The 26,899-nt window shown below is 41.7% G+C and overlaps 1 protein-coding gene and 1 non-coding gene across 3 annotated transcripts in view; both read right to left on the reverse strand.

Annotated features, from left to right (window-relative positions):
- POLR3E (RNA polymerase III subunit E) overlaps nucleotides 1–26,232 on the reverse strand; it is a 49,482-nt gene extending 23,250 nt beyond the window's left edge. The window contains exons 1-13 of one of the 2 annotated variants that reach the window (XM_067461927.1): nucleotides 26,093–26,232; nucleotides 16,061–16,143; nucleotides 13,482–13,532; nucleotides 13,297–13,374; nucleotides 12,504–12,619; nucleotides 11,145–11,227; nucleotides 9,438–9,545; nucleotides 8,224–8,273; nucleotides 7,606–7,725; nucleotides 5,610–5,695; nucleotides 3,692–3,736; nucleotides 3,049–3,140; nucleotides 1,072–1,192 (exon numbers count right to left, since the gene is read on the reverse strand). In XM_067461927.1, coding sequence (XP_067318028.1) covers nucleotides 1,072–1,192; nucleotides 3,049–3,140; nucleotides 3,692–3,736; nucleotides 5,610–5,695; nucleotides 7,606–7,725; nucleotides 8,224–8,273; nucleotides 9,438–9,545; nucleotides 11,145–11,227; nucleotides 12,504–12,619; nucleotides 13,297–13,374; nucleotides 13,482–13,532; nucleotides 16,061–16,096 — 986 coding nt within the window. In that variant the 5' untranslated portion in view covers nucleotides 16,097–16,143; nucleotides 26,093–26,232. Of the gene's footprint in view, nucleotides 1–1,071; nucleotides 1,193–3,048; nucleotides 3,141–3,691; nucleotides 3,737–5,609; nucleotides 5,696–7,605; nucleotides 7,726–8,223; nucleotides 8,274–9,437; nucleotides 9,546–11,144; nucleotides 11,228–12,499; nucleotides 12,620–13,296; nucleotides 13,375–13,481; nucleotides 13,533–16,060; nucleotides 16,144–26,092 lie in introns of those variants that run through there. The other variant, XM_067461928.1, reaches the window with a different exon arrangement.
- A 128-nt stretch (nucleotides 26,233–26,360) lies between these two features.
- TRNAL-AAG (transfer RNA leucine (anticodon AAG)) lies at nucleotides 26,361–26,442 on the reverse strand. Its single transcript has one exon. It is a non-coding gene; the product is annotated as a tRNA-Leu (tRNA).
- Between the last annotated feature and the right edge of the window lie 457 nt (nucleotides 26,443–26,899).

The raw sequence follows: 26,899 nt of genomic DNA on the forward strand, positions 1-26,899 counted from the left end.
GCCCTGCTCTCGGTCCCACCACCCTCGCAATCATGTCTGGTGGGGACGAGGGACAGGGCCTTCTCGGTGGTGTCCCCTCAGCTTTGGAATTCCCTCCCACCAGAAATTAGATCTGCTCCTTCCCTCCTGACCTTTAGAAAGTTAATAAAAACCTGGCTTTGGAATATGGCATTCGATGATTGAGTAAATAACCCTTGTCCACATGGAAGGATGGCGATGAATTGGGACGACTTGGCTTGTGTAATGTGATGATGTATTTTATTGTATTTTATATTTTAATGTATAATTGCATTGTGTTGTTTTTATATTACTGTATATGAACACATGTTGTGAACCGGCCTGAGTCCCTCCTCGGAGGTGAGAAGACCGGTATATAAAACTTCTAAATAATAATAAATAATAATAATAGTAAGTCCCATCTCCCTCCTGCTTAGTTAAGTGAGTGCAAACTACTTTTGCATTTGAACTCAGTTTTTAACAACTAAGCAAAGGAAGAAAGGGAAAATGTGACAAAAAAATCAGAACTTTTTTCCCCAATATTTCAATTTTTTTTTTACAAATTAGAACATTTTAAAACCAGATGAGAAACTGAGATAGATGAGAATTAACCAGTACTGTAAAGCCAGTCAAATAGCCGGTAGGCTGTCAGGAATTGTGGGAGTTGAAGTCCAAAACACCTGGAGGACCAAAGTTTGCTCATGCCTGTTTTATTCACTCTCCAATCTCTCCAGAAAAAGGGAACTTGGGCATCTTTTTTAGTTTGCATAAGAGTCAAGCTTCTTAACTCACAAATAAGGAACATCCCTTGCAGTATGGGGCCCCTGGTAACCCCAAGTAGAGGAAATACTTCATTTTTGTGCAACTACTTCTAATTCAATTCCAAAGTAGCACAGTTATAAAGAACAAAGTAGATCACATTTGTAAATATGCAATAGATACATGGCCTGCTGGAAGCTCTTCAACACATGTTAATAATTTGGCACCCCATTTGACTCTGCAGCCCCCCAAAAAGCAAAAGAAGAACAATAGAGTCTATTTTGTAAAGAGAAACAGAACAAAAGGGCGCTTTACCTTTTCACCACCCAGTTTCCTTGCACCAACAGCGCCACCTGCTGGATGCAACGCAAGGCTGCTGTGGGATCCGTCCCAGAAGCCAAGAGGCTCATCAGGTTTGCAAATGCAATGACTTTCACTGAAGGTGAAAACACACAAAACAGAATGCTTCAGGGATTCCGAAAATGATATAACTCTGCTTCCCTTTTGACATGTGAGACTAAAACCCCAATAAGCCACAGCCAAGTTGGCTGGGAGAATGGGAGGTGTAATCCAACGCATCTGGAGAACAATATCAGGGTTAGAAGAATAAGGCCTCCGCAATATCAAGGAAGATGATACCAACTTCAGTTTTCTTCAGGTTTCCTTGCTCACTCCGAACTTAACTGTACTTCCCATACTAGTATTGGGAGGATAGATTTATTGGAGTTCAACCCCACACTGCCCAAGTCTCACGTCCTCAATGAGGAGCAGATAGTTTAGAATAGTCTGAGGGTTTCCCTTCCCCTTCCGATGTCTCCTGAATGACAGTTGGGAATGTATCCTTTTATTTATTTATTGACTGGAATGACAATACAGCTGATGATATTGTATTATTGTTTTGATTAATGTTTATGTACTGTTTAATTAATGTTTTATGTATTTTAATTTTGTTGTATTATTGTAATTTTTTATATGAAGCGGCATTGAATCGCTGCCTAATGTAAGCCATCCGGAGTCCCACTTCGGGGTTGAGAAGAGACGGTTAGAAATATATAAATAAATAAATATTTGCGACACTTGTATGCTGCCCTTCTCAACCCGAAGGGAACTCAGAGCAGCTTACAAGATATATATACATACAATATATTATATTATTAGCATAGTACAATATCAGTATTATATATTACTATATTGTGCTATACCATTGTATTATACCATTCTTCTCTTTTTGACTGGTTGTTTAAAATGGATACAATGGAGAGTATGTGCTGTGTGCTTTGAGATCTCTCTCTGCGTGTGTGTCAGAGAGATGTAGTCATTGGTGTTTTTCCCCTCTCTTGGAACCATAGAAGAGAATAGCTCAAACTCAGTTCTTGATTATTAAGAAATGCAATTATTTCTTATTATTGTAAATAAACCTTCTGGGATTTTTAAGACTGAACTCTGCATCTTTACCTGCCTAAGCTCTAAATTCTTTACAGCCACATCACATGGCACTTCAAGCTCTGCTCACTAGTGTATCCTGTTTAGTTTTGGATGCTCTGCTTTATTTTGTATCCTGTTTAGTTTTGGATGCTCTGCTTTATTTTAGGGTAGTTTTCCCTAACAGGAGCCCCTGGTGGTGCAATGGGTTAAACCCTTGTCCCAGCACAGAGGTTCGAATCTGGGAAGAGCACGGATGAGCTCCCTCTGTCAGCTCCAGCTCCCCATGCAGGGACATGAGAGAAGCCTCCCACAAGGATGGTGCAAACATCAAAACATCCAGGCATCCCCTGGGCAACATCCTCGCAGATGGTCAATTCTCTCACACCGGAAGCGACTTGCAGTTTCTGAAGTTGCTCCTGATTAAAAAATTTAAAAAAAGTTTTCTCTAACAGGATTTTCTCAGCAAAAGTGAATAGGTTTGAGTTTTCCCAGTAATAACAGAAGTTTTTTAAATTGTCGCATTCTTGAAATTAAGAACCATTAGCTCAGTGTTTCTCAACCTGTGGGTCCCCAGGTGTTTTGGCCTACAACTCCCAGAAATCCCAGCCAGTTTATCAACTGGTAGGATTTCTGGGAGTTGATGGCCAAAACATCTGGGGACCCACAGGTTGAGAACCACTGTTTTACCAAAGACCTGTTCCTCATGGGAATAAAAACTACTAGAACTGATCTGATGATCTGCATCAACCTTTACATTTTTAGATTGTTTCCTTAGGAACCTGACTACAGAGGCAATAAATACCCATAATTCAAAGAGCTTAGTTTTTAGAAGGACCGACAAGCACAACAAATGCCACAATAACATACCATTTTTCATCAAGATCTTGATTTGATCAGCAAGGGGCAGAGTCCTCAGCTGAGCCATAGAGAGGACGTTGCTAGGAGCCACAGGTTTGTCCCTGCAGGACAAGGAAATGTGTTAAGACAACCAACATATTGATTTCTCTTGGAGGACAGCCCTAGAAACAAAGCAGGAGGAGAGGGCATAACTACATTGGCAAATAAAGGTTGGGCCTCCATGATACAAAGTTCTTGGGACATTGTGACCTACAGATTGCCAGAAATTATCCAGAAAGTCCTTGAGATGAATCTATGCTGTAGAACAAATCCACCTTAACTGCTCTGGCACAATGTTATGAAATTGTGTAGTTTTACAAGATCTTCTCTGCCAAAGGATGCTGATGACTCACCCAACTACAACTTCCAGGATCCCATAGCATTGAGCCCCGACCATTAAATGAGAGGAGATGTCCCTCAAACAGGAGCTCTAGGTGCTCCTGAAGGAGATTCCCCTTTTCCTTTGACTCAGCACTAAGATCACCATATTACACAAATTGGGAAGGTAATTCAGCTAAAAAAGGTGAACATTAGTTTCATACAGTACTTGAGTAAATACAAAATCTAAGCCTTTGCTGTAGAGCTGAAGAGCCCGTCATCCCCATGCACTTACTTCTCCTCTTCCACGCTTGGCGGCACAAGCATCATCAGGTACTCACTGGAGAAAGACAAAGAACACATCCTCACAACACTGCCATTCAGGGAACTGTCATACAACAAATGGCTTCATTCTCTAAAGTGATCCACAAAGAAGGCACAGAGAATCTTTGTTGTGGGTGGTCTTGGGTCCTGTCTACTAGGAGAAAAATCCCCATGGTTTTAGATGGAGAGAAGTCGAGGCAGGCACAGCATCAACGGTGCCTCAACCCTAGCCATTAATCTCCATCCCATCAACACTTGAAGAGCCACCAGTTGCATATGCTTGATCTGGAGATGCAGACTGGCTAGAAGGAAGGTCACACATGACCTATCAATATGATGATGGAGAAGACATAATGAGGGATGGAATATGTGTGGTTTTACATTTTATCAAGTAGGTTTGAGCAGCATTTTCCAATTCAGATATACTCAATGTTGCTAGTCCCGCTGGATATAACAATAACTATAATAATGATAATTCGTAGTTAAGGCTTGAGCTATGGGTACCAAAGTTTCTGCTAACAACAATAACAAAACCCCGAGTGTCTATAAGGTCCTCCAGAATGGATAGTTAAGACTGTATTGTTTACAGGGACAGGCTGGATTAGCTGAATATTTAACAGGGCAAAATATATGTATTGTTTTTGTAAGATTCTGACCGCCATTAATTACACAGTCAACTAAAATACATTGCTGATGTTAAATAGTTGACAGTCTATCTTCTTTGTCATATCACAGACTAACAGATCAGTCCTATGTATCTCAACAAATTCAATGATGTTTCAGTCCCAAATACACATTACGACACCCTAAGCCATGGTTTCACTTTCACATCCTCAATAATAATAATAATAATAATAATAATAATAATAATCTGCAAGGAAGCAGATGAAACAATAGATCATATCCTCAGCTGCTGCAAGAAGATCGCGCAGACAGACTACAAGCAGAGGCATAACACCGTTGCTCAGATGATTCATTGGAACTTGTGCCACAAATATCATCTGCCTGCGTCAAAAAACTGGTGGGACCACAAGCCAGAAAAAGTTACAGAGAATGAACACTCTGGGACTTCCGGATTCAGACCATTAGCACAATTAAAATTTGTGTGCCAGTTGCACCAGTACCTTGGGAAGTCAGATTGGCCACAGTAGTCCAAGCTCTTGTTATATCCCGAATAGACTACTGCAACGCGCTCTACGTGGGGTTACCTTTGAAGACTGTTCGAAGCTTCAAGTGGTCTAATGGGTGGCAACTGGCTTGTAATTATGTGATGCCTAAAGGAAATCTCTTAAAGTTGGGTTGTTGTAGGTTTTTCCGGGCTATATGGCCATGTTCTAGAGGCATTTTCTCCTGACGTTTCACCTGCATCTATGGCAAGCATCCTCAGAGGTAGTGAGGTCTCAGATCTCACTACCTCTGAGGATGCTTGCCATAGATGCAGGCGAAACGTCAGGAGAAAAATTGCCTCCAGAACATGGCCATATAGCCCGGAAAAACCTACAACAACCCAGTGATCCCGGCCATGAAAGCCTTCGACAGTTAATGTAATGTTTTAAATGTACAAATATAGTAAATAATGGGGACTGTACTAATATCTTACTGGGCATAAAGAGACTTGCTTCTGGTAAAACGTACAAGACAGTCTTATCAACTAAAGACAAGAAAGAATTGAGGATAAATAGCTACACACAGAGTTTAAGGAAACTTTACGTAAAGAAGTTCATCTGAATTTGAAAAAAGAATCAGGACAGTAGGAGACGAGAGGGTCAAAACTTCCCATTCGGTGCCTTTCCCCCTCTCATTTTAAATTAGAATATAGGTTTCCCCTGAAGTAAGAACAGTTCCCCACAAATAATTCAAGGAATTAAAAAGGTTGGGTTTTTTTTTACCTTGGGGATTTAATTAATTCGGTATTTCCAGCTATGCCGTGACCTTGACTAAACAAATATTGGCGTTCATGTTCCGAGCGGCTGTCCTAAGAAACATGGGGAGAAAGCCCAAGATTCATGATAGGATAGAGATTCCAAGCAATCTTTAGACATTTAATTGGTTTGCACATAAACAACCGCCCAGATCCCACTGTGTTTAAATCTCCATTTAAGTACTGTACAGTGTTACACAGAATAGCTGGAATTCTTTTCACATTGCTACCAGAGAGGCACGCAGGAGCTCAGAAACAAAGATGCCTAGCATTTTTTACTGCAAACCCCCCCCCCCCCCCCCATAAATTATATGTCCTAACGGATGAGACAATTCACTTGAAATGGAAGAACCTTTGTGTACCAGTCTACATTGTTACAAACAACTAGTGTTAGCTCCATACACATAATCATGAATCATAAATATATAAAGAGAGCTCATATTTTTATGGGAAGACTTGCTTGAAATACCCTTCCTCCTCGTATTCTAAAGGAACATTTGCTTCGATAGAAACTGGGAGACCAAAGTGAAGCCTCCAGGGCCATTTTGTTACCCCAATGAGTCAAATTATTTGTTTTAAATAACGCCTTCTATATGGATATTCCTGGTATATTTTTGTCTTTCCTTGCCTATTTTAGGTCTAGAAGAGTCCCAGCAGATAACCTTATGCCAGGGGTCCTCAAACATTTTAAACAGAGGGCCAGGTCACAGTCCCTCAAACTGTTGGAGGGCTGAATTAGAATTTTTTAAAAAACATGAATGAATTCCTATGCACACTGCACATATCTTATTTGTAGTGCAAAAAACACTTAAAACAATACAATAATTAAAACAAAAAACAATTTTAACAAATATAAACTTATTAGTATTTCAATGGGAAGTGTGGGCCTGCTTTTGGCTGATGAGATAGGATTGTTGTTGTTGTTGTTGTTGTTGTTGTGTGCTTTCAAGTTGTTTCAGATTTAGGTTGACTCTGAGCGAGGGCTGGGTAAATGACCTTGGAGGGCCATATCCAGCCCTCGGGCCATAGTTTGAGGACCCCTGCCTTATGCAGTTGTTAAAAAGGCCTATTCCTGGTTTATAATAAAAATAAATTTTAAAATCAAGACAGTAAATAAAGAGCAACACAAAAAAAAAGGAAACAATTAGGGCCAGCTAACACCTTCCAACAAAGGATTTCCCCAAGCAGGAAGCAGCCAGGCTTTGAAGCTGCAAGGCCATTTAATGCTGGATCACTCTAACAACCACCATGTCAGACTACACAGAGAAGCCATTGAAATCCACAGCATGTGGACAATTACCATTAAAAAAGAAGAAGAAACCATGAAAATGAACAAAATCTGGCTACCGGTATTTAAAAAGTCTAAAAATCAGGACAGTAAATAAAGACAGGTAAGAATCAGGGCCAGCTAACACCTCCCAGCAAAGGATCCCCCCAGGCAGGAAGCAGCCAGGCTTTGAAGCTGCAAGGCCATTCAATGCTAATCAAGGTGACCAATTGCAACAGTCACACTTGCCTCCAACAGACAAGAGTTCTTTCTCCCACCCTGGACATAATTCCACAGGTATATAAACCTCCCTTGTCTAGTTTCCAACTGACCTCACAACCTCTGAGGATGCCTGCCATAGATGTGGGCAAAATGTCAGGAGACAATGCTTCTGGAACATGGCCATACACCCAAAAACTCACAGCAACCCAACAATTTTATTTCTCACCCACCTCTCCTGGTGGCTCGAGGTGGATTACAACACAGGTAAAAACATATAATAATCTTAAACATTCTATAAAATACCTATATTAAAATGTATTTCTAAAGAACACATATTATTTTATAGATAAAATATTTTATAGGCACTGGGTCTATGGATTCAACCAACCAATGAGCAAATATAATAAAACAGCTCTCTCTCTCTCTCTCACACACACACACACAACCCCTACAGGAAAATGATGCAAACACTTACCTTTAAACCGTAATAATGGAGGTGGACCCAATGCTCCTCAGCTTGTCTTTTCTGCAAGAATTCATAAGACTGAACCCGTCGCTGGCGTGCCTGCTCTGACTCCGGGCGGGAGAATCTCACCTAAAAAGTGTTATTGTCATTACAAGTTGATAGGACCAAATCACCCCAAATAAGACCAAACTTTATTTGTGTCATGGAAACCTTGTTCGTGTAAATAGTGCAACCATATTATTTTGCTACAAAGAAAAGCCTCCTAATGAAGAGACAACATTGGTCTGTGTGTTTTTGTTCTTTTTATCACTTTGGGCTCTGGTGCTGAGTTACACTGCTGCTTATAAGTTACTCTGCTGTACATTTATGAGGAGGGTCTTATTAACAAAAGTCCACTCGCCCAACAATGTACTCTAACATTCCTCTCCACTGGTGGTGCTGGCTGGAGTTGACTGGACTTGCAGCCTAACACCTGGAGACCAACACCTGGAAAGAGTTGAGAAGATTCCAGCTAGCAGGGATGGGTTAGACTTGGAATATTTTGTTTTTGACTCAGACAGCTTCCTATGGAACCAAGTGAAGCCAAGCTTACAGCTCATACATAGTTAGGAGGGGGTTCTGACGTACCGTAATCTGCTTGACATCTTCTTCGGCTTCATCTTGAGAAGAATCGCCAGCTGCAGCAAGAAAAATAAGACAGTAAGTAATAAAAGCAATATAATGATCAAAGATCTGGAAAACCCTGTTGTGTTTTCTGGAGCTCTTGAAGGAACTACCTTGTCCTATTTTGCATCTCAGAAGCCTACAAACAGGGCCAGGACATTATGTCTTGGGAATTTTGGAAGTTAGGAATTTTTAAAACCCTCAAGTTTTCGGGCCTTTTTTAGGCTGAAAAAGCCCCCCTCGGCTTATACTCGAGTCAAAGTTATTTATTATTTGACTCTATTTATTATTATTATATTTATTATTTTACTTTATTATTATTATATTTATTATTTTATTCTATTTTTATTACTACACTAGATGTACCTGCCATTTATTATTTTACTATTTAATATTATTATTACATTTATTATTTTACTTTATTTATTATTATTATATTTATTATTTTACTCTATTTTTATTACTACGCGAGCTGTACCTGTCATTTATTATTTTACTCTATTATTATTATCTTTATTATTTTTAGTACACTAGATGTACCTGCCATTTATTATTTTACTCTATTTATTATTATTATTATTATATTTATTATTTTACTCTATTTTTATTACTACGCTAGCTGTACCCGCGATGAGTTGCTGTGGCCAACCTTCCCTCCGTCTTTCTCTCCTTTCTTTCTCTCCTTCCTTCCCTTTTTTCTTTCCTTCTCCCCTTCCTTCTCTTCCTCTTCCCTTTCCTCCCCCCCTTTCTTTCCCTTCACCTTTCTCTTCTCCTTTCTTTCTCTCCTTCCTTCCTTCCCTCTTTCCTTCCTTCATTCCCCTTTTTCTTTCATTCTCTCCTTCTTTTTCTTCCCTTCCTTCCCCCCTTTTCTTTCCCTTCCTCTTTCTCCCCTTTCTCCCTTCTCTACCCATTCTTGGACTGCAACTCCCAGATCAATCTATCTACCTACCTATCTACCTCTATCTAATCTATCTTTCTTATCTATTTGGGGGATTGCTGGGAGTTGCAGTCCAGGAAAAGGAAATTGGAAATATGCAGGGATTGGGATGTCCACAAACCTCTCTACCTGCCAGTGATACCAGTGATAACCGCACCGTGTATTAATTGTCTTAATTCACACAGAAAGCTCACTTCAGATATTGGTGTCATCGCAAGAAAGTCCTTATCAAGCGACTCACGTTCATTAGCAGCTTCTCTTTCCCGGTATTTAGCATCTGCTTTGTCCAAGTAGGTGAAACTGGGCCTCATTTGCAAGATTCCATGTAGTGGTGTAAGGTGGAGTTCACCTAAAAAGAATACAAAATATTTTCATTCATTCGTTAGATTTATTTAATTATTTTGCTTAAACAAATAAGTTTAAAACTGATAAATCAAGGGAGCACAAGCAGCTAAATAATTTTAGACCAAAAACGGGCCACAGCCTTATTTCTCTCACAATTCCCGTCGCACAGCTAGCTTATAGAGTCTATCAACAGGTGTATGTTTAAGATGTCTTGTGATTATTCTACACGTCTCATTCAATGCTATATTCACCTGCTTTGTGTGGGTAAATTTATGCCAGACGGCAGACACACTCAGCAGTTGAGTAAGACAAGGCCAGGGCTGGTGTTCTTATTAATTTTGGGGTCTCCATGTGCTGCCAGTAAGTTTCCGCAGGATGTTATTGCGTGCTGTTACTTTGTACTTGGTGTTTGCACAGTGTTTCCTAAATGTTAGCGTTCAATCTAAGGTGACACCAAGTTATTTAAGGTGGGAAAAGTGTTCAAGGTCTTGGCCTTCCCTATTATAATACTATCATAACATTATAATAGAAATATTTTAATAGACTTTCACTTTGAAGCCAAAATTCTTAAGTTTAAAAATATCACTTCGAATAGTGATATTGTTAGCTGTCTTGAACAATTTTGTTACAGTGGAAAGGCAGGAAAAACATTTAACAACTTACTCTATATAAATAAAAATGTAATGTTCGTTTGTGGGACCAATTGCCGCCAAATTTAGCCACAAGACACCTACTGACCCAAGGAGTGGCCATCACTCAAAAATTGATTTTGTCATTTGGCAGTTGTAATTGCTGGTATTTATAGTTCAAATTTAGCCACAAGACACCTACTAACCCAAGGAGTGACCATCACTCAAAAATTGATTTTGTCATTTGGGAGTTGTAGTTGCTGGTATTTATAGTTCACCTACAATCAAAGAGCATTCTGAACTCCACCAATGATGGAATTGAACCCAACGTGGCACACAGGACTCTCATGACCAACAGGAAACACTAGAAGGGTTTGGTGGGCATTGACCTTGAGTTTTGGAGTTGTAGTTCACCTACATCCAGAGAGCACTGTGGACTCAAACAATGATGGATCTGGACCAAACTTGGCACAAATACTCCATATGCCCAAATATGAACACAGATGGAATTTGGGGGAAGCAGACCTTGACATTTGGAAGTTGTAGTTACTGGGATTTACAGTTCACCTACAATCAAAGAGCATTCTGAACCCCACCAACAAGAGAATTGGGGCAAACTTCCCACACTGAACCCCCATGACCAACAGAAAATACTTAAGGCCATCCAGTCCAACTCCCTTCAGCAGGGCAAGAAAATGTAATCAACGCCCTCCTGACAAAGAGCCATCCAGCCATAGATATAGATATATGATTCACACACAGAGAGAGATAGTATCATAGATTTTAAAGGGACCCCTAAAGAAGGACAATGATATGTTGGATGTTCCAGAGTAGGCAAACCAGACAATCTCCACATCAACACTGACAAAGAAACAGCAAGAAATACGTGGCAAGGGACGGCTAGTAAAATAAATAAAAATTAAAAACGACTCTTCTTTTTAAAAGGTGGTAGAAACTTTGAGATTTCAAGTTACCTTTCCTGTAGATAGCAGCAGCGTATCGTGAAATGTTACTGGTGGTTTGCGAAGAGCAGAAAGATTGTTTGTCCATCAACTTCCTGCAAAATATACAAAGTTGCTTAGATTGTGACCACTTGAGAGAAGAGTGTCAACTCCTTAGGATCCGAGAGAAGATAGTTCTGGAGATAGGGTCAGATCTCTGGGTGAGCCAAGTAATACTGATCGACTTTAAAATCATTTTGATGGGAAACAGCTACACATTGATTCCTTTCTGCCAAAAATTATACCACTTGAAAAATTAAGGTAACCAAGAGTGGACTTTTGTATGGCAAGTCTGTGAGGAATCACAGATACAGCATAAGTCCACAATCAAGAAGATAGAAGTAGTAAAATGTGAATAGGAGTACATGAACAGGAACTTAAAAAAACTTCCAGGATATATTAAATCCAAAATCAAAGCTTGACTTGAACCAGAAAGAGAAGAACTCAGGCTTAGCTTCTCATGCTATCGCAGCACTGCCTGAACTGACCTTAAACAACATTTTGTCTAATAGATACCCATGAAATCATTCTGTTTCCCATGAGTTTCCTGCACAATTTCCCCACATAATCTCTCTGAACGATGCAATCTATTTTCTGCTCTGATTTGTAACCGAAGAGTTTTGTTGATCTCTGTAGACACAGTAGGTTCCCATGGGAACACTTCTTATCACTCAGCTCTTTGCTTGATTCCTTATCTGCTGTTGCTGCTTCTGACTCCCCTGAATGTGCTTGTGGCCCTGCACTTTCCGAGCTGGTTTTCTTACAGGGAGAACTGAAGGTTCCTGGCTGTTCCTGGATTTTGTCACCTCTGGAACTTTATGAGATATTTGAATTATTGTTTGGTTTTTACCTGTTGCTAAAACCTTTTGGATTATATATCTTCCTTTCTTATTCCTGATTTTATATGCTATATATATATATATTTACAATAAACTGTTTGCTTATATTCCTGTACTCTTGTGTGCTGCGGTGGTCATAGGTGTTTCCAGGTGTGGAGTACAACAATTTGCCATGTTTATATCCCGTCCTTCTCATCCTAGAAGGGGGCTCAGGGCGGCTCACAAAAAAGGCACAATTTGATGTCTTAAATACATGTAAAATAAAACAACATATACTTTAAAATCACATAATTAAAACATATTGCATAAAAACATTACTTAAAATCACATAATCCAGGAGCCCTTCTGATTGTCATTTGCATTGTTCACATCTGTTGTACTAAAACTCGCACCGTCATCTTTCCAAACGTACTGACAAAAAAGGGATCTGAAACCATGCCTCTAGAATAGACTGAAACCCAGCACTTGGATCCTAAACCGTGGCCACACTTACGAGGAATAAGTGTTTGTTTCATCTGTACAGGTGCCATCGACGTTGAGCGCAATTTGTTCCCCTTTGCTGCGACAGTAGTTGGGATTCAACGTGTCAATAGCCATTTCCAGCTCAACCTAGTAGTTGAATAAGGACAAAGGAAGACTTAAAATGCAAGGGAACATCTAAAACAGTGTTTCTCAATCTTCCTAATGCCGCAACCACTTAGTACAGTTTCTCATGTTGTGGTGACCCCCAACCGTAACATTATTTTCGTTGTTACTTCATAACTATAATTTTGCTCCTGTTATGAATCATAATGTAAATATTGGATATGCAGGATGTATTTTCATTCACTGGACCACATTTGGCACAAATATCCAATATGCCCAAATGTGAATCCTGGTGGGGTTGGAGGGGGGATTGATTATGTCATTTGTGAGTTGTAGTTGTTGGGATGTATAGTTCACCTACAATTAATGAGCATTCTGAACTCCACCAACGATGGAATTGAACCAAACTTGGCACACAGAACTCCCATGACTGACAGAAAATACTGGAAGGGTTTGGTGGGCATTGACCTTGAGTTTTGGAGTTGTAGTTCACCTACGTCTGTGATAATGTATGTCTAAAACAAAAAAGACAAACTGAATATTTAAATACTTAATACATCAACCAAGAGACAGCAAGATGGGTTGAGAAGGTAATATGGCTACATGAGATCCTTCATCCCCATTAAACTTTTTTTTAAAAGCAGGTTACGGTAATTTGGAGGAAAACATCCTCCCAAACGAGGTTTAAAATAGCACTTAACCTTTTGCTGCTTCGGTTTGATCTTAGCTGACAAGTGAGTCACTTCGTCGTATGTCATCGATGCTGGACGAATGGGATACTAGAAAAGAACAAAATTACTGAGCTATTTAATTTTGAAAAAATAGTATAGCTTTAATACATGTGCTTTTATCCCCCCACCCCCAAAAAAAGTTAATTCAAAAATACCTGGAAGAGATAGAGCTTCTCAGACAGACTTTTGGCCAGGTACACATCAATCTAGGAAACAGGAAACAAAGTAGACATATTCCAATATACCTTTTACTTTAAATGTGTATATAATACTTGCAGAAGTAGAAGCAATACTGAGAAAATAACGTAATAAATATGTATCATATTAAAACCAATTAAAAATACATAATGTTTTCTCGAAACCAGAAAGAGGTTCTGACTCAGTTCTTTGGGCACAGACTTCCATAGCTATAGGGTCACTACCAATCAGACCCTGCATTTGGTATGCACCGAACTGATTCTCCAGTGGTAAGATAGGTATTTGGAATACACTGGGTTGTTGTAGGTTTTTTCGGGCTATATAGCCATGTTCTAGAGGCATTCCCTCCAGACGTTTCACCTGCATATACGGCAAGCATCCTCAGAGGTGGTGAGGATGCTTGCTATAGATGCAGGTGAAACATCAGGAGAGAATGCCTCTAGAACATGGCCATATAGCTTGAAAAAACCTACAACAACCCAGTGATTCCGGCCATGAAAGCCTTCGACAATATTTGGAATACAGTTCCCCAAATCCATTAACTAGCATGGTCACTGGCCACAGGAGACGTTATCCAAATAATAATGGTTTGGGGGTGAAAGACTGACAGACCACACAGGCCTGAGTCAAATGTCATTCCCCCAAATACGCAAGGCATAAAGAATGGCCATCGTTGTCTGGATAATTGTTGGGACAACGTGCACGACGTTTAAAGGACGTTGTGGCAGACATAGTCTCAATAAAACAGCAATGTTCAATAGTAATAACAGAAGGCAGTCCAAAACAGCAGAAAAACCGATTGATAGAGAAAGGTTCCCTCAGCTCTCTCAGGCGGATAAAGAGAACTAGAGGGGTTGGGCCCACCCCCAGGCTATTTATGGTGACAGAGGGGAGTGGGCGGGCCTCATTGAATTTGTTTCTTTTATATCTCTAGAACGTTCCGAATTGCTCTGCGCAGGCGCAGGAAATACCACATGTACGATTCACAGGGACCACGACAGGGAATCAATAAATTAAATTAAATGTTTAGATTTGGGTCCCATCCCCACACTATATCATTAGGCATGTATCGGTATTCTGAAACCAAAAACACTTCTCATTCCAGGCATTGCGGATAATAGATACTTAACATGTGTAGCACTATATTTGTAATGAGCCCCCCAACAACCCTAATGGCCTGGAACAATACACACTTACTCTTTTGCTCTTACTTCTACCTTGTGTTGTAGGGATAATGCTTTGCAAACTTATCTTGGAAAAAGGATGTATGTGATATGCCTTTCTTTTCAACCTCATTAAAACATTAAAACAGCATATTAAGGCAGGTCAGATATTTGTGACTCCAACTCCCAGAAGCCTTGATGTATGAAACCCTGTAGACCGAGAAAACGCCATGAGTAAAGACGAAGATCCACCCAGAGGAAAAGTATTCTTACCATACATCAAGGGAACCACTGACCGCATAGAGAAGCTGCATAGGGAACCTACAAACTATGTACAGACCCACAAAGAAAATCCAACAAATGCTACACTCAGCAAAGGACAAGAGCAATCCTCTCACCTCTGCAGGAGTTTACCGTATACCATGCAGCTGCGTACAAGTCTACATAGGGACCACCAAACGCAGCAGCATAGCACAAACACGAATTAAAGAACATGAAAGGTACTGCAGACTAATTCAACCAGAGAAGTCAGCCATAGCAGAGCACCTGATGAACCAACCTGGACGCTGGATCACTGTAACAACTACCATATCAGACTACACAGAGAAGCCACTGAAATCCACAAGCATGTGGACAGTTTCAATAGAGGAAGAAATCATGAAAATGAACAAAATCTGGCTACCAGTATTAAAAACCGCTAAAATAATAACAGTAAATAAAGTACAACACTCAAAAAACAAGGGAAATTCCATACAAGAAACTATCAGGGTCAGCTAATCATAACCCAACAAAGGATTCCCAACAAAGGATTCCCAAGCAGTAAGAAGCCAGACCTTGAAAACTGCTATGCCATTAAATGCTAATCAAGGTGGTCAATTGAAACATTCACATCTACCTCAAACAGACAAGAGTTCTTTCTCCCACCCTGGACATTCCAGATATATAAACCCAATTTTCCTAGTTTCCAACAGACAAACTCTGATGATGCCTTCCATAGATGCAGGCAAATGTCAGGAGAGAATGCTTCTGGAACATGGCCATACAGCCCGGAAAACTCACAACAACCCAGTTTTGTAAAGCTAAAACTCCCTTGGACCCATTAAAGCGGTGCCAAACTGTATTAATTACATAGTACAGGTGCACCAATAATTACAACGTGCAACAAGTTCTCGGCCTGAGATGTCTGCCCCTATCTCCCTTGAAGTAAGAGTGCCCCAACTGTAAGACATTACTCTTAATCATCAAATCCAAACTTGCCTCCATTCTGACCCATCCAGGTTGACAAGTCCAGAGAAAAAGACAGGAAACATTCTTTGATCAGTGCAAACGTTAACGCATGAGATGATTAAAAGAAACAAGACCTATTTATTTACCTCCTGTATAATTGGGTCATCTTCTTCATTTGCCATAGTAGCATCGAAAGAAAAATGGGAGTTGAAGTATCACTTAGAGCTGGCTGAAAGAAAACACAGCAGGGATCAGTTAGGTCATCACTACTCATTCCATAGTAAACACCTAGGATTGGCAACTGGTACTTGAAAAACCCATCCAAGCCCTCAATTGTTTACTCTTCACTTCTTCAGTGAGGAAAAGATGCAGAGGCGTGCAAAGGATCCTTGTCCTTTCTACCATCTTTCTCCAACCTTTGGATCATGAAGACAAGAAGCAGGAGGAGTCTATTATCTTTCTGCAGGTTATTTATTTATTTATCGTGTCAGGGGCAGACCAAGCAGTTGCATTGCATTTTTTAACAAACAAACAAAGCACAAAAGTTTGCAAGCTTGGTAGTTGATTAAATGTCCATTGACCAGTAGCTGGTCACTTGGAGTGTCTCTGGTGTTGCTGCAAGAAGGTCCTCCATTGTGCATGTGGCAGGGCTCAGGTTGCATTGCTGCAGGTGGTCTGTGGTTTGCTCTTCTCCACATTCGCATGTCGTGGATTCCACTTTGTAGCCCCATTTCTTGAGGTTGGCTCTGCATCTCGTGGTGCCAGAGTGAAGTCTGTTGAGCGCCTTCCAAGTCGCCCAGTTTTCTGTGTGCCCAGGGGGGAGTCTCTCATTTGGTATCAGCCATTGATTGAGGTTCTGGGTTTGAGCCTGCCACTTCTGGACTCTCGCGTGCTGGGGTGTTCCAGCAAGTGTCTCTGTAGATCTTAGAAAACTATTTCTTGATTTAAGTTGTTGACGTGCTGGCTGATACCCAAACAGGGGATGAGCTGGAGATGTCTCTGCCTTGGTCCTGTCACTATTGGCTGCTACTTCCCGGAGGATGTCAGGTGGTGCAATACCGGCGACAGTGTAATTTCTCCAGTGGTGTAGGGTGCAGACACCCCGTGATAATGCAGCATGTTTCATTAAGAGCCACATCCACTGTTTTAACGTGGTGAGATGTGTTCCACACTGGGCATGCATACTCAGCAGCAGAGTAGCAAAGCGCAAGGGCAGATGTCTTCACTGTGTCTGGTTGTGATCCCTAGGTTCTGCAGGTCATTGTGGAGGAAATGCACAGGGGTGCATGAAGACTTTGCATGCAAGAGATTCCTACTTCAATCCTATTTAATTATTTTTAGCCAGAGGACAGGAAAGTATCTTTTTGAAAAAAATCTACAAAAAAGAGAAATACTGAATTTACTGCAATGTCTATATGAAACATTATACCTTCCCCTTTGGTACCAGTGACTTTACTTCCTGTGTACACACTTTCTAATCTATCTCATAACTCTGTTGAATGGACAAAGAAAAGTAGTGATGCTACAAAGTGGAAAAAAAAAGTGAAAACCAGTCTTTTTCAAGGTTTTTTCCCCCTAAGCAGGGTGGAAAGAGTGTCTTTTTCCCATTTCTCCTTGTGCATGTTTTTCCAAGAGATTCGAAATTAGAGAAAGGTAAAGTGGATGGAGTGTCAGACTATGACTCTGGAGTCTAGGCTTTGAATCTGCTTGGCCACTGAAACCCATCTTTGTCAAGTCTTACTCGCAAAGACTAACCTTCCCTGAATAAATCTTCCCAAGGAAATCCCATTATGGCTTCCCCTTAAAGTTACTTGAAAGCATTCAGAAGAGTGTCAGTCATTGTTATTTGGGATACAGCATCACATTTTATTTTTAGCGACACAGTAGTCAGGTTATTACAGAATTTAGAGCAGTGGTTCTCAACCCCAGATGTTTTGGCCTGCAACTCCCAGAAATCCCAGCCAGTTTACTAGCTGTTAGGATTTCTGGGAGTTGAAGGCCAAAACATCTGGGGACCCACAGATTGAGAACCACTGTTTTAGAACATTTGAACCAAAGAGAGGGGTTCTGACTGAGTTCTTTGGGCAAAGACTTCCATAGCTATGGGGTCACCACTAAACAGATCATACTTTTGGTATGCACTGATCTGATTCTCCAGTGGTAAGATAAGGGTTGTTTCTGTGGGTGTAAATGCATATGACCATTGGTGGGACCATTAATAAATTGATTGATTGATTGGTAAGAAAAGGATTTGAACTGCAGTTCCACAAATCCATCAACCAGCATGATCCCTGGCCATGATAAAAATAATAATTCTATTTCTGATAACTTCATTTAATCCAGAATGACAACTCCCAATCAGAATGGATAAAATTGTGATATGAGCCATTGTGTCCAATGGCTGCCTTCTATTCCAGGAAGATGAGAAAAGCTGTGCTTATTGAACCCAAAGTCACCTGCAGACAACAATTAAATGGGATCAAATGTTATTTACATAATACAGACTAGAAGCTTACAGTTAGAAAAAAAAATGCCAATGTTCCAGATATCTGGACGCGGAACAATGGCTTCAAACTACAGGAAAGGAGATTCCACCTGAACATTAGGAAAAACTTCCTAACTGTGACAGCTGTTCAGCAGTGGAAATCTCTGTCCCGGAGTGTGGTGGAGGCTCCTTCTTTGGAAGCTTTTAAACAGAGGCTGGATGGCCATCTGTCAGGGGTGCTTTGAATGTGACTATCCTGCTTCTTGGCAGGGGTTGGACTGGATGGCCCACGAGGTCTCTTCCAATTCTATGATTGTATGGATAATGATGGAGAACATAAAATGTTTTCTATCATAACCTGTATGGTTTGTTGCATTAATCTGGTTTCGATTCAATGAACAAACACTGACAGTCAATATGATCAATGCCTCAGTAGGATTGAAAAAAAAAATTTTGATCCCAAAAACCACTGCTTAGTTTTGCCATTTATAGGGGCAGATGCAGACTGCAGCCAGGAAATCAGAAGACACTTACTTCTTGGGAGGAGAGCAATGTCCAGTCTCGATAAAATAGTAAAGAGCAGAGACATCAGACTGGCAACAAAGATCCATTGCCTAGTCAAAGCCATGGTATTCCCTGTAGTAACCTACGGATGTGAGAGCTGGACCTTAGGGAAGGCTGAGCGAAGGAAGATAGATGACTTTGAACTGTGGTGTTGGAGGAAAGTTCTGAGAGTGCCTTGGACTGCGAGAAGATCCAACCAGTCCATCCTCCAGGAAATAAAGCCCGGCTGCTCACTGGAGGGAAGGATACTAGAGACAAAGTTGAAGTACTTTGGCCACATCATGAGGAGACAGCAAAGCCTAGAGAAGACAATGATGCTGGGGAAAGTGGAAGGTAAAAGGAAGAGGGGCCGACCAAGGGCAAGATGGATGGATGGTATCCTTGAAGTGACTGGACTGACCTTGAAGGAGCTGAGGGTGGTGACGGCCGACAGGGAGCTCTGGCGTGGGCTGGTCCATGAGGTCACGAAGAGTCGGAGACGACTGAACGAATGAACAACAACATAGGGACACCATTTTATTATGCCACTGTATACAATGGGACTTAAGCCTCACAGATTTTGGTATCCTCGGGGGGGGGGGTCCTGAACCAAACCTTAGTGGGTATAAGGGCCCAGTGTAATATTTATCTCCATAAGATAAAAACATCATCTGGTAAGGTTGGAAGACTAATGTTATGGCTTAAAGGCACTGAACCAACCACAAGAAACGTATTTACTAACAGAATTAGCAGCACTGGTGATCTATTTGGATTGCAATATTGTATTATGGCTGATGTAACCAACTGAAAAAAAAACATTCAGAAGCAAGCTAAGCTACTTGGGTAGTGAGTCACAGTAAACTTCATGGCAGATAAAGGGGATAAATCCTGCCAGGGCTGAACAGGCTGGGCCTTTGCCACAAGGCCACTCCCTGCTCAAAAGTCAAGGAGGAAGAGACGCCCCAAAGACAAACTCAACTCCACTCTTGCTCCCCAAAACTGCAGCCGCTACAAAATCCATTTACTGATCCCATATAAACACACACACACACACAGAGTAGACTCTCAGTTAACCAGCATTCGGATTGGAAGATGTCCTGTGTAGTTTCTGGTTGTTTGAGAGTTACTATTTAAAAAGGCCTAATACTATACCATAAACTCTGTATTGGTTTGATATTAATATTGAAATACAGGGATTAAAAGCAAAATGATGACAAATAAATAACCATGGAAGTCTCTGCCTTGGGGTGCCTCCTTTTTTGGAGGCTTTTAAACAGAAGTGTCAGGGGTGCTTTGAATGTGCTTTATGGCAGAAAGGGGCTGGACTGGACAGCCAATATGGTCTCTTCCAACTCTATGACTCTAATGTAACACAGTTTTACTGTATTATAAATACAATGTTCTGGTTGCGGATGACACGATAAATAAATAAACCGTATTATAAATGCATTTTTATTTAGAGTATTATTTTTTCAATGGCTTTGCTGGAGAGTTCTGGTTAACTAGGAGCCTACTGTAGGTATGTGCATACACACACCCCCCTATAACAACTCAAAATTCCTTTGATCAGATTATCTCCACCCACTCATGATCAAGCAATTTTAGTAATATTCCCTATCTAAAACAAACTGACATTGGGAAGCGAGAATCTTTCTGTTTTACCAGCAACATTTCCTCTACAGGAGGAGAGGCATTAGATTTTGCTTGTTTTATCTCAAGTTCCTGGGAGTGCCCAAGCTTCCTAAATAAAACACACTGATGCAATGGGGAAGCAAGACCAGCAGAGATGAGGAAAGCATATATTTTAGTCCTGGCCTAAATCATTCCCTCCCTGATAGTGCTATAACTGGATCTCCCCTGTCCAAATGTTATTTCTCACTCCTTAGGAAAGAGTCTAAAGTAGTTCTGAGCCTGCTGTGAGAGGGATACAATTTGATATATTTTAACTGTCCATTCTTAATAACATCAATATTCAATTTGATGTTAACGTCTGTATATTTTGGGGTTTGACATTGCACTGGGTTGTTTTGGCCGCTTTGGTCCCTTCTACGCTGTCATATAATCCACATTATCAAAGCAGAGAATCCACATTATCTGCCTTGAACTGGATTATTTGAGAACCCTTCCAGACAGGCCTTATATCCCAGGATCTGATCCCAGATTTTCTGCCTTAAACTGGATAATATAGGTCTGCACTGCCAGATAATCTGGGATAAACAGAAAACCTGGGATCAGATACTGGGTTATAGGGCCTATCTGGAAGAGCCCTGAGTCCACACTGCCATATAATCCAGTTCAAAGCATATAATCTGTGCTTTGTATCGCAGTGTAGAAGGGGCCTAAGTGCCACAGCTCAATGCGAAGATTAAATGCCCAACTACATTATAGAATTAATGTGGTTTGAATGTTGTGGGTTCCTGGGACTGTGAAGTTTGGGGCCCCCTTCTACACTGCCACATAAAATCCACTATCTGCTTTGAAATAGGCCTTATGAAATAGGAATGTAATACGGACATGGCTTTTACCCCTGTTTTATTGATATTGTTTTTAATTTGTTATTGTTTCTCTTGGGACTTGTATGATTGTTGAATGTGCTGCATTGTCCATTGGAGTCACATTCGGAGAGAGAGAAAAAGCGGGATATAAGTAAACATAAACATAATAATAATTTTAGGAACACATTACTAAAGAGGCTTAAGATGCTGTAACTGAGGGCCCTTCCACACAGCCCTATATCCCAGAATATCAAGGCTAAAAATCCCATAATATCTGCTTTGATCTGAGTTATCTGAATCCACACTCTGACAATGCGGGATTTTCTGCTTTGATATTCTGGGATATAGGGCTGTGTGGGATGGCCCTTAAACAAGGAAGAGAGGAGGCAGAGAGAGTCTCTACACCAGGCATGGGCAAACTTGGGCTTCCAGGTGTTTTGGACTTCAATTCCCACAATTCCTACCGGCTGTTAACTATGGGAGTTAGTCCAAAGCATCTGGAGAGCAGGAGTTTGTACAGGCCTGCTCTGTACACTGTGGAATTAATGCAATTTGGTGAGGGCTCTGGAATAAAGGGAGTTTATTCCAGTGTCTCCGCAGTAGTAGATCTGGTGGTCATCTGATGTGAAGTGGCCCAAAAATGACAGAATGATCTCAATTCGAGTGCAAGGAAAGCCTTTCAACATCACAGTGATCCAAATATACGCCCCAACCACAGCTGCTGAAGAAGCAGAAGTAGATCAGTTCTATGAGGATCTGCAGGAACTACTGGATAATACACCAAAAAGAGACATTATTTTCATTACAGGAGACTGGAATGCCAAGGTGGGAAGTCAAATGACAACTGGGATCACAGGCAAGCATGGTCTGGGAGAACAAAATGAAGCGGGACGCAGGCTGATAGAATTCTGCCAGGAAAACTTGCTGTGTATAACGAATACTCTCTTCCAACAACCTAAAAGACGGCTTTATACATGGACCTCACCAGATGGTCAACACCGAAATCAGATTGACTACATCCTTTGCAGCCAAAGGTGGCGGACATCCATCCAGTTGGTGAAAACAAGACCTGGGGCTGACTGTAGCTCAGATCACGAACTTCTTATTGCCCAATTTAGAATAAAACTAAAGAGATCAGGGAAAATACACAGACCAGTTAGATATGATCTCACTAACATTCCTAGCGAATATACAGTGGAAGTGAAGAACAGATTTGAAGGACTAGATTTAGTAAACAGAGTCCCAGAAGAACTATGGACAGAAGTCCGCGACATTGTTCAGGAGGCGGCAACAAAGTACGTTCCAAAGAAAAAGAAAACGAAGAAGGCAAAATGGTTGTCTGCTGAGACACTGGAAGTAGCCCAAGAAAGGAGGAAAGCAAAAGGAAACAGTGAAAAGGGGAGATATGCCCAGTTAAATGCGCAATTCCAGAGGTTAGCCAGAAGAGATAAGGAACTATTTTTAAATAAGCAATGCATGGAAGTGGAAGAAGACAACAGAATAGGAAGGACAAGAGACCTCTCCCAGAAAATTAGAAACATTGGAGGTAAATTTCAGGCAAAAATTGGTATGATAAGAAACAAAGATGGCAGGGACCTCACAGAAGCTGAAGAGATCAAGAGAAGGTGGCGAGACTATACAGAAGATCTGTATAGGAAGGATAACAATATCGAGGATAGCTTTGACGGTGTGGTGAATGAATTAGAACCAGACATCCTGAGGAGTGAGGTTGAATGGGCCTTAAGAAGCATTGCTAACAACAAGGCAGCAGGAGATGATGGGATCCCAGCTGAACTGTTTAAAATCTTAAAAGATGATGCTGTCAAGGTGATGCATGCCATTTGCCAGCAAATATGGAAAACACAAGAATGGCCATCAGACTGGAAAAAATCAACTTATATCCCCATACCAAAAAAGGGAAATGCGAAAGACTGTTCAAACTTCCGTACAGTGGCCCTTATTTCTCATGCCAGTAAGGTAATGCTCAAGATCCTGCAAGGAAGACTCCAGCAATACATGGAGCGAGAGTTGCCAGATGTTCAAGCTGGGTTTAGAAAAGGCAGAGGAACGAGAGACCAGATTGCCAATATCCGCTGGATAATGGAGAAAGGCAGGGAGTTTCAGAAAAACATCTACTTCTGCTTCATTGACTATTCTAAAGCCTTTGACTGTGTGGATCATAATAAATTGTGGCAAGTTCTTGGTGGGATGGGCATACCAAGCCACCTTGTCTCTCTCCTGAGGAATCTGTACAAGGACCAAGTAGCAACAGTCAGAACTGACCACGGAACAACAGACTGGTTCAAGATTGGGAAAGGCGTACGGCAAGGCTGCATCCTCTCACCCAACCTTTTTAACTTGTATGCAGAACACATCATGCGATGTGCGGGGCTGGATGAATGCAAAGCTGGGGTGAAAATTGCTGGAAGAAACATTAGCAACCTCAGATATGCAGATGACACCACTCTGATGGCCGAAAGCGAGGAGGAGCTGAGGAGCCTTCTAATCAAGGTGAAAGAAGAAAGCGCAAAAGCCGGGTTGCAGCTAAACGTCAAAAAAACCAAGATTATGGCAACAAGAATGATTGACAACTGGAAAATAGAGGGAGAAACCGTGGAGGCCGTGACAGACTTTGTATTTCTAGGTGCAAAGATTACTGCAGATGCAGACTGTGGCCAGGAAATCAGAAGACGCTTACTTCTTGGGAGGAGAGCAATGTCCAGTCTCGATAAAATAGTGAAGAGTAGAGACATCAGACTGGCAACAAAGATCCGCCTAGTCAAAGCCATGGTATTCCCTGTAGTCACCTACGGATGTGAGAGCTGGACCTTAGGGAAGGCTGAGCGAAGGAAGATCGATGCTTTTGAGCTGTGGTGTTGGAGGAAAGTTCTGAGAGTGCCTTGGACTGCGAGAAGATCCAACCAGTCCATCCTCCAGGAAATAAAGCCCGACTGCTCACTGGAGGGAAAGATACTAGAGACAAAGCTGAAGTACTTTGGCCACATCATGAGGAGACAGGAAAGCCTAGAGAAGACAATTATGCTGGGGAAAGTGGAAGGCAAAAGGAAGAGGGGCCGACCAAGGGCAAGATGGATGGATGGCATTCTTGAAGTGACTGGACTGACCTTGAGGGAGCTGGGGGTGGTAACGGCCGACAGGGAGCTCTGGCGTAGGCTGGTCCATGAGGTCACGAAGAGTCGGAGACGACTGAACGAATGAACAACAACAATTCCAGTGTCTCAGAGCATGAAACTAAAACTCCCAGGACTCCAGAGCTTGGAGCTACATGCAGTCAAAGCAGTTTAATGTCAGATCTAATATATATAGAAGGCAAGACTTCTCCCCATACCGGCTGTTTGGAATTGTGGGAGTTGAAGTCCAAACCACCTGGAGAGAAGGAGTTTGCTCAGGCTTGCTGCATACACTGTGGAATGAATGAAGTTTGGCCAGGGCTCTGGAATAAAGGGAGATGTAGTTTCCCAATGTCTTAGAGCATGAAACTACAACTCCCAGGACTCCAGAGTTGGAGCTAGGTAAAGGTAGTCCCCTGACATTAAGTCCAGTCATGTCTGACTCTGGGGTGTGGTGCTCATCTCCATTTCTAAGCCGAAGAGCCAGCGTTGTCCGTAGGCACCTCCAAGGTCATGTGGCCGGCATGACTGCATGGAGCGCCGTTACCTTCCTGCCGGACCGGTACCTATTGATCTACTCACATTTGCATGTTTTCGAACTGTTAGGTTGGCAGAAGCTAGGGCTGGCAGCGGTAGCTCACGCCGCTCCCCGGAATCGAACCTGCAACCTTTCGATCAACAAGCTCAGCAGCTCAGTGCTTTAACCCACTGCGCCACCGGGGGCTCCTGTAGTTGGAGCTACATGCAATCAAAGTAGTTTAATGCTAAATCTAACCTAAATGGAAAGAGTTACTTCTTCCCACAAACTGCCCAATTCCTTAACCCAGGCATGGGCAAACTTGGATCCTCCAGGTGTTTTGGATTTCAACTCCCACAATTCCTAGCAGCCTCGGGCCGTTCCTTTCCCGCTCAGCTGCTTAAGCTGTTAGGAATTGTGGGAGTTGAAATCCAAAACACCTGGAGAGCAGGAGTTTGCCCAGGCTTGCTGCATACACTGTGGAATGAATTCAGTTTGGTTAGGGCTCTGGAATAAAGGGAGTTGTAGTTTCCCAATGTCTTAGAGTGTGAAACTACAACTCCCAGGACTCCAGAGCTTGGAGCTAAATGCAGTCAAAACAGTTTAAGGCTAAATCTAACCTATATGGAAGGAGGGACTTCTCCCCACAAAGTGCCCAATGCCTTAAGTCAGGCCTGGGCAAACTTCAGCCTTCCAGGTGTTTTGGACTTCAACTCCCACAATTCCTAACAGCCTCAGGCCCCTTCCTGGGAGTTGAAGTCCAAAACACCTGGAGGGAGGGCCCAAGTTTGCCCATGCCTGCCTTAACCTCTTGTCATGCAAAAGGGAGGATGCTGGAGGAACCCCTTTCCCTATGGTTTCCTAAGAATCCCTTTATGAGAGGCAGGCTTGGGACTGATAGGGAATAGAGAGGAGAAGTCAGGGAGGCCTTGCAAAGCCTTTTCCCCAACCAAAGAGCTGCAAAGGCGAAAGAAAGAGGTTCCCCACTCCCCACTCCTTTTCCCTACCTGGGCCTCCGTTGGGGAGGAGAACCCCCCACTTTCCCGTGGGGAGAAGAGGTTCAGCCAGCAGCATCAGAACCAGCAGCAGCCGCCATGTTGGTTTCCCTCCGCCGGCGGCCACGTGGGAGGGCGAGGGCTGCCTTCCTCTTACCCACAATGCTCTCTGCCCAGGCGCCCGTAAGGGAGAGGTGAGCATGCGCGCTGCCGTGCAGCAGGGGGCGCTGTAGTCCAATCTTCGCCTGACTGTCAAAGCAGCCGGCAGGAAAAACGTTTTTGGCAGCGGTGGGATTCGAACCCACGCCCCCGAAGAGACTGGAGCCTTAATCCAGCGCCTTAGACCGCTCGGCCACGCTACCGTAGTGCTGAAAAGGCACCATTTCCATGCCTACAAAGAGAATCCAATTGGAGGATTTTCCATTTTTTTTATCATATAGTAAAAACTGTGTTACTTTTGGTTTGTATTTTTTTTTAAGGGAAGGGGGAGGATCCTAATGTGCTTTGAAGCCCTGCATTCCAATATTAATCTGAAGTCAATATCAAATATAATATATTGTATCTACATATAATATTGATAATAATATTATAATGTAATGCAAGATAATAATACAATATCATAATATACAATAATATTGCAATATGTTAATACTACTATATGAAATAGAATGACTACTGATAATATATAATGATATACTGCTTTATGATTGTATATTTGAAGGTTGCCAGTTCAAAGCCCTGAGTCGGCATGAGCTACCAACTGTCAAGCCCAGCTTACTGTTGACCTAAGCAGTTCGAAAACAAATAATAATAATAATA

Source organism: Anolis sagrei, chromosome Y (genome assembly GCF_037176765.1).
Source record: "Anolis sagrei isolate rAnoSag1 chromosome Y, rAnoSag1.mat, whole genome shotgun sequence".
In the NCBI taxonomy this organism is placed as follows: domain Eukaryota; kingdom Metazoa; phylum Chordata; class Lepidosauria; order Squamata; family Dactyloidae; genus Anolis; species Anolis sagrei.